The sequence below is a fragment of the Mytilus galloprovincialis genome, chromosome 8, assembly GCF_965363235.1.
Source record: "Mytilus galloprovincialis chromosome 8, xbMytGall1.hap1.1, whole genome shotgun sequence".
Taxonomy (NCBI): domain Eukaryota; kingdom Metazoa; phylum Mollusca; class Bivalvia; order Mytilida; family Mytilidae; genus Mytilus; species Mytilus galloprovincialis.
The window spans coordinates 62702821-62711272 of record NC_134845.1 but is presented as its reverse complement, the minus strand read 5'-3'; the positions used below and the strand labels follow the sequence as shown (position 1 = coordinate 62711272).

The 8452-nt window shown below is 31.8% G+C and overlaps 1 protein-coding gene across 1 annotated transcript; it reads left to right on the top strand.

Moving 5' to 3' along the window:
* Positions 1 to 2318: 2318 nt before the first annotated feature.
* On the top strand, positions 2319 to 7467 carry LOC143043436 (uncharacterized). The gene is made up of 6 exons (XM_076215740.1): positions 2319 to 2423; positions 3006 to 3114; positions 4965 to 5038; positions 6124 to 6174; positions 6375 to 6425; positions 6883 to 7467. The coding sequence occupies exons 1-6, from the start codon at positions 2402 to 2404 to the stop codon at positions 7056 to 7058; spliced, it is 483 nt and encodes a 160-aa protein (XP_076071855.1). The 5' UTR covers positions 2319 to 2401; the 3' UTR covers positions 7059 to 7467.
* The last annotated feature ends 985 nt before the right edge of the window (positions 7468 to 8452 follow it).

The following is an 8452-nucleotide window of genomic DNA, read 5'->3' as shown; positions in this document are numbered from 1 at the left end:
TTCCAGGTACTCCTTCTACACGATAAGGGCCGCATGAAGAAATCAAACATGTCTGATTGTGTGAAACAATTCAAATCCGAAGTCTATTCTCCACGTTGTATACCTTCTATTGGTGTAATGTGTTGGTGCTTAAAAAATAAAACAATTTTTGACCTTGCATCTGAATATATTTTTTAAATATGTCTCAATACTTTAATATAGCACACACACCAGCAGACATGTTTGATCGCTACGACACACAAAAAACACCAACTCTATACAGTATGCTGCAAGGGAACACTACACAAGGATAGGTTATAAAGGACGGAGTTTTCTTGATTTAAAAACAGTCTGTCTGATAAAGATAACGAACAGGGTCTCTTTAAATTTTTTTGTATTTTTATTTTTCAACACTTTGACCTATGCTACAACCTGATTGTCACATTTACTTAGCCAGAACGTTTACAAATCTTGAAATGGTCAAATTTCAATGTCGTGTACGGATGTGATATTTACACTACTATACAAACAGATAACTCAAAGAAACGAGATGTTGGTATAGAAGGGGAGCACATGATGTGTATCATTTGTAAAGGACAGGCGAATAATTGTTTTGCCTATTCCCCAACTATGTGGCTGCCTTCTTTCCACTATTTGCAGCTGGTGCATGTTGTAAGAGCTCATTTATACGTTTTAGCGTTTGTATTACGTCCAATTTTACTACATTAGTACACATTTTTATTAAGCAAGCAGCTAAAGCCTACCTCCAGGTACAGGATCTTCTCGAGGACCAATTCATGCAATTGTTGGCCTTCGGCTGTTATCTGCTGTTTAATCGGATTTTTATCTCTTTGAGATACTAGGATTCCTCATTTCCATTCTTAATTTTATTACATATCAAATGACTTACATTTTACCATTTATGTACGGGGAGCAGTAATATAAAAACCTTGTAGATTTTTTATTTCAAATATCAAAGAATATATTTGCGTGAAAGACAAAGTGGACCACATACATGTACGAAATATCTACTGCTTTATATATTGTAATATAAAACTAACAACATATTATGATGATGATCATATAATGTACGGTATATAAAATCATATATACTACTTATCTAGAAAAATACAAACATAAAAAAAAAATAGTTCCGGCTTTTCACAGAACGTAATAGAAAGCGGAAGTATGTTTTCACTGCGAAAAATGGTTTGATTTCCGACAAAGTCAATAGTGAAATTCATAATTTTTGTTTCATCCAAATGCATGTTTCAACAACAAAGAAAACATTTCGATTGTAGTTTAACATGGTTAACTTATCTGATAAATATTCCATTAAAGAAGACGGATAAAGTCTTAGTTATGGTGTTTTTCAATCACTTGTTAATGCTATTATTGATTGACATATTTTGTTACACCTTATGCAAAATTGGCGAATGCCACCACTACGACAGGTAAGTGTTACATGTATATAATAACTAGTAAGAATTCTTTTAATCATGCTTGCTAGTGAAGATATGCAAGATCTGGTGCTTCTTTTGGGGAATTTGATAAATTGATTTGGCACATTCAGCACGAGCTAATTACATTTTCATTACTTCGAATAGACTTATTTAACAAATATGAGTAAGTGCCATTTTCAATGAGAAAAAAATTCATACTCGACCTAAAAAACAAACACCTTACACTGTACCTTCCCATTTTAAAGTTATCTGCATTCTGATTTAGACTTGTTTTAAGTAATTTTTTTTTGCAAATCCTGTTTTCCGGAATAACACTAGATAATTTTTGGTTAAAAACGGATCTACCCTTGAATGTTGATGTTGTTGATATTTATACCCCGAAAGTGATAAAAAACCGAAGAAGCGAAAGGCTCTCTCTTAAATAACAATATACCACGCAATCATTCAAATGTTGGAATCAGTGTGCTTTCTCTGCTAGAGTTAAACTATACTGCATTTAACTTGACCTCTAACGTATTTGATATTTGACATAACTTGAATGATTAAGAGTATTCTAAAGAACACAATGCGATGAAATTAGTTATGCGTTGATTTTATAGTAATGAAACGTTAATCACTTAATAAATCAGGATTTTTGTTTTTAGAAAATTACAAATCATAAAAAATGTCATCTAGATGTGATACAACCTTATACGTGTTATATAAAACGAGTTAACAAGTATTGATATTACTTAGATGCCAGTTGTTGGTTATTTTCGTATATGCATTAGGACGTTCATGCATCGCGGCGGTTTAACATCTACATTTTCGGTTCGACTGTGCCAATTATTAATACATTTAACGATACTTAGTTATAATGCATTGTTTTAGAAACAAAATACATGTATATGAATAGATACAAATACAACTAATTTTTTTTAATTTACAGCAACGACTGGTTTTGTTGTGATAATTTCGAAATGAGAGAAAATATATGCGTAGGTAAGTTTTATGTACATTAATGTTCATTTATCGTCGAAGAGAGCGATTGAGGAATGCATTTAATTATAATGAGCTGGACCAATTGAGGAAATTCAATCCCTGAAACCAGAGGCTAATGCTATTAAACGATTTTATTAGATCTGTTAACTGCAAATATATAATCTAAGCGTAGCGAAATTTGCAGCAAAATCAAGTTCCTAACGCTAGATATCAGATGTTACTTCTACCAAGAGAAAAACAAAACTGTTATTAATTATACATAATTGTATGTAAACAAAATCGCTTCCAAGTTATCCACTTAATTACGATTCCAGTTTTTTTTTTCTTGAATGACAGTCTCTATATATTTGCATTCTATCAAATTAAGGGGGGATGGGCATTTTCGATAAAGATATTTATTTTCTGTGGCTAAAAAGCGTCTTCTTTTCCCTAAGAGGATTATAGGTTAATCAATCACATGAGAAAACCGATAATCCAACAAAAAACCAAATATTTGTAACTGACGAATTATCACAAAAACCGATAACTGATTTAAAATTTAAATTTTAAATCCTATCAACATGTATGTTCTGCTCTTTTTAGAATGTCGACTTGGGTACACGTCGTTCAGCAGAAAATCATGTGTGCCATGTCCTAACAATACATTCGGGGAACGATGTGCGGGGATATGTTCATGTATAGCGACACAGAGGTAAATGGTAAATACCAAACGACATCAGGCTTAACAAAAGCAAAAATAATAATAGCAATTGAAAATTTAATAAATGTGAATTATAACATTGCATTGATATCTCCATACATCAGAATATCAATAGTTCCATTAATCTGGTTTCGGTCAGGCTTTTTTTAACAATGTAGTACATGTTCTTGAATGGACAACAGTTTCAACATTCAGTCTGCCATGAAACCATTCACACATTTCAGAAGGTGGGTCATTCGATTTTATTGAAACTTTGTTTGCTTAAACACAGATGTTGTGATATATTTGTAAATAGTTTCTCCATGTTTGAGGCAGTATTTTTCTATGACAATAACCGATATCAGCAACCTGAAAATTACGAACGAGGAAACATTAAATTAATTTGAAAATTAAACTTTTTTAGATAATCATGTGTTGTAATATTAGTAACTTGTCAGTACAAACATTTACAGGAAACAGTTTTTGAATTATTTCGAGTTAATTATCATTGGAAAAAAAATTCTAGAAAATCATAAACGGTGTAAATCGTTAAACCTATTCAAAATGTTTGTCCATTTAACAAACGAACATACTAGCTCCTTTCGATTTATTTAATAATAGTTGATTAAACGTTTTAGCTTTTATAAAATTCGGCTCTTGTTTTAGTACATTTAAAAATTCGACTTGAACAATGCAAAAACTAACATACTTGTACTCAAAGAATCATTTATGAGTTTGACTGTCCCTTTGGTATCTTTCGTCTCTCTTTTATCTTTAAATTTTCAATTCTCAGGAAAACTTAAAATACAAGGGCAAGATTAAAAAATAAAAAAAAGCATCACTGTATATTATAAAGTAAGCTTAATCAGAAATGAACTTTTAATACAAATACAATATCTGATACCATCAATATTCAGTCACATGGTAAAACTGAGAAATTCAAGTAAATTACTTTAGAAAAATATTGTTTGTGCAAGTTAAGCAATCCTGTCTTGATATGTTACAAGTGTTTCGATAATTCATTTCTTTTAAACAGTACAATATTAAGCAATGTTGTATAGAACATCAAAAATATAAGAACGTGAAGACAATTGACAAACTGCAGTCACCAATCAGGTAATTTTTAATTGACCAAAATGGACAATTCAATGAATTATAATAACAAAAACAGTCTTTAAAACTAGGCAAATTTTTACTGGAATTAACTTATCGAAATTAAACAAATTTTAAAATTTCTTAATATGTTTGTTGATATGAAATAATTATATATTTCTTTTTGTAACTAATGGAATAATAGTGAAAATTCGTTTTTCAAATTATATTTTTATTGTTTATTTGAACATGTTTAAATATTTGAATTAATATTATGCATTAGGATTTAACGACTGTGTTTTTCTTTTATGAATGACTTTTGTATGGCTGGTTGTGAAACTGTGTGTTATAAACTGATACCAATAGATGATGCATTTGTCTAGTCTGTGTTTTCCTTATTCTCTGCAACATTGAAATGTATTAACTATGTGCCTTATGGCAAGGGGTTTCCTAAATCAAAATCACTAGCTACAAATCAGCCGTATACTATCTTTGCCAAAACGCCAGATTCGCCAGTCCTTAGGTCAAAGTCATGTCTTGGAGTAATGTAATAGGTCCTTCAGCAAAAAACCCAACTTATTGCAACTAACGTAGGAAAGTCTATAGGATCCTAAGTATTAACAACTGGATTGCTTTATGGGGTTCCAACAGGGATTACCTCAACAAACAGAACAACATCCTCCATACTTTCACTATAACTGGCCTATCTTGGGTGTAAATATTTATTTTTTCAACACAGCTTTGTTTATCTATGTATATCTATATTTCAGATGCGACCACGTGAAAGGATGTATTTCAAATACTTCCACTCCAGTAAATCACGCAACGGATATCTTTGTTGAAGGTAACTAGTGAAAACCAAAATAAGAATGTTCTGTGTTTTATAGTAATTTTAATGATAAATTGAATACTATAAACTATGTTTCTCAAAAAGATCAACTTGGTTTACAACGGATCTTTTGATAGATTAAAAAATATAAATTGCAGATTAAGTTATATCTTAATGTCGTTAAAATCAATGGCTTATGAAACTAGGTTTCCTTAGCTGAACAACTAGCTTGGGACTGCCATAATCATAAATTTAGTAGTAATTTAGTTAATGACACGCTAGAATATAACAAGATAACGTTATGGTTAGAATGATAGGGTTGACAAAAACTGTATTGTTTTGAATCAAATGCTGGGTATAGTGCTGACATGTTTATTCGGCTCATAATATTTCATGCTTCAATTGTGACTCAGTCGTGTTCGTATTTTACGATGACTGAAAAGTATACATTTAATGACACTCGTGTACTATAGAACGTTTCACTCAATTTAACAGAACCCCAAGGGTGACTGGGGTATAGAAATATGGTCACTTGGTCTTCTCCCGACCGGCAGTAAAACGCTTGCTGAAGTGGGGCGTCCGTTTGGCTGTGCGGGATGTATCAAGTTCGCAGTCACGTCCGTCAGAAGGGGATGTTAAATCCGATGCCTCGTGTAAAGAGAGTGCCACGCTCTTTGCACGTTAAGAACCCTTGCAACAACTCTTTGAGGGGTCCGTAGGTGGCCTGTTGCAAGGAAAAATTTCTGTCCCTATCCAATATACCCTCATTTTCCAGTGGCAGTCCAAATTTCCCCGACCATCATCCCAGATGGCCTCTATTGTATCAACCTACCTATTGTATTTATTGTGAACTTGTTCTCGTCCTGAATATGCATGAAATATTTGCCACTGGACGTTAAGCAACCAACAATCAATTAATCAATCAATCATATTAACAGATGTACAATTCATGCATTTACAAATATAAATACTTTTAGTAAATAATTAACATTTTAAAGACATGCAAGCTTCAAACAATGTTACAAGCAGTTTTTAAATTCATACAACAGTTGATATAATGAAAGTGTTTCATATTGTGTATGCTTACTTTCTATTTTAAGATACATCTATACAATCGTCGATCAAAACAACAAACTTCAGAAAACGCAACGGTATGTATACATATTTGTTCCATATACATTTATGTACGAACTAATAAGCACTACTTCTCATTCAAGTATACAAATATATGCATACTATTAGATATTAAGAAATATGAAAAGGTTTTTTCTAACTTAAAACAAACAATACGATACGTGTTTAAACATTAAAAACATTACATAAGCATTGTATGAATACTTTATATTTGTAGTTTCAACTATAAAACCGTCACTCAAAACAACAGAAAATGGGGAGCTCAACGGTAAGGGTATATATTTGTTAAATAGGCATTTTGTATAAGAAATGATGAGCAAAATTTCCTAACCTACAAATCATTTAGCACGTGTCAACAGTTGACAATTTTAACATTATTAAATATTTTCTTATTGTTTCCAACAAGGCGCACATCAATAAATCTATATTCTACGTGCACACAATTCTATTTTTGACACCAAAATCGTAGAATTGCATTTGATCAGCTATTCAAGTGTATTTACTTTAATCGTCTAGAATATTGTTTCAAATTCAATGGCAAGTTTGTTAAATAGTACGTGATAATCATCATGGCACATACATGTATGAATATGCAATGCGATACAAGAAGTGACCTGCAAATTTATTAAGATAACTAGGAAATCCATATCGCGTATCTAACATATTAATAGCGATTAATAACTATGGTAAAGATAACATTTGTGTAAGTGTTGTTTTTGTTTTAGATCCAAGCCTCAAGCCAATATCTATCTATTCCATTTCGGTTGCTTCTTTGACGTTTATGCTGGTCATTGGTATACTTCTGATAGTGAACTGTAGAAGATACACTGGTACCAGAAGCCAAAAGAGTGAAACAAAAGAGAATAACATCAAGCAAACCAGTCAAACAGTAGAAAGATAAAACAATGTTACGTTTTACCTATTTTAGCGCCAAAATATAAACATATACAATAAATCATAAACATTGACAAATTGACTTGAAAAAAAAATCGACATTTGGGAACAGTGACACCATCTATTTCTTCCTGTAGCTGTGAATATTATAAATATTTTCAACTATTCTTCTTGACTTAGACGCAGTCATGGTCATCGTCATTATTTCGAGCCTGATATTTGTGCTCTAAGCACCAAGCAAAGTTTGTTCACTTCAACCCTTGGTCTTGTAGGCAGTTCGATCTTAAAATTATTGTAATCAATCTATCCAAACTTAAGCGGATATATGAGACGTTTTTATGATATAACGGTTTGATGTCACCCATAAGTATACTTGTCTGGCGAAAGATCGTAGCAAATTGTGTCTGCATGCTGATTCCAAACGGGGGGGGGGGGGGTGGGGATTAGAATAAAAGGGGATGCGAATTATCAAACGCGGACAGAGAGTGTCAATAAGTTGCTTTTTTATGGATGCTAAAACTAGGATTGACTCTTTCCCATTGATTCATAGTTCATTCTTGGTTTAACATAAATTACTAATTGGACTGAGCCAATAAGAAAAGACTAAATAATAACGTCATATAAAAAACTTTTCTCTTACACGACTTATGGATTGTATTGAAGATTCAAAATGTCTCCTGTTCTACATATCTATGTGTTGTTTTTCTATAGGTTCGCAAGTGGGTTTAACATTGATCAAGGGATATAACAGAGTGTATGTGCAGCCAATTATCTTATATTCTATTATTTGTCTGTTTGTCTTTTTTTTAGCAATGGCGTTGTCACTTTATTTTCAATCTATGAGTTTTACTGTCTCTCTGGTATCTTTTGTCCTCCTTTTCTATTACATTTTGTCCAGTATAATGAGCATAGAAGTCATTTGTTTCTACCTCTCAAACACACACACATAAAATTCATAGCAACCTTCCGAATGATTTCATTAACATTGATAATGCATTGCATTTATGCTTAAAATAAAATTTAAAAAATCAGTATTACATTGTTTTGATTCTGTTAATTATATTATTTTTACTTGATTTTTAATCATGTAAGTGTACATTCAAAACTCACATTATAATCAGGTATATGAACACAGGAGTTCCCACCATCCTTTGTTATAAAACAAAGTAATACTCACGTGTGACAGTGAACATAACTATCTGTAATCGCTTTTTGTATATTTTTAGTAATGTATACAATTAATCAACAAACTGTCTTCATATGTATTAAACAAAAAGTAAAACCACAAAAATACTGAACTCCGAGGAAAATTCAAAACGGAAAGTACCTAATCAAATGGCAAAAACAAAAGCTGAAACACATCAAACGAATGAATGAGAACTGCCATATTCTTGACTTGGT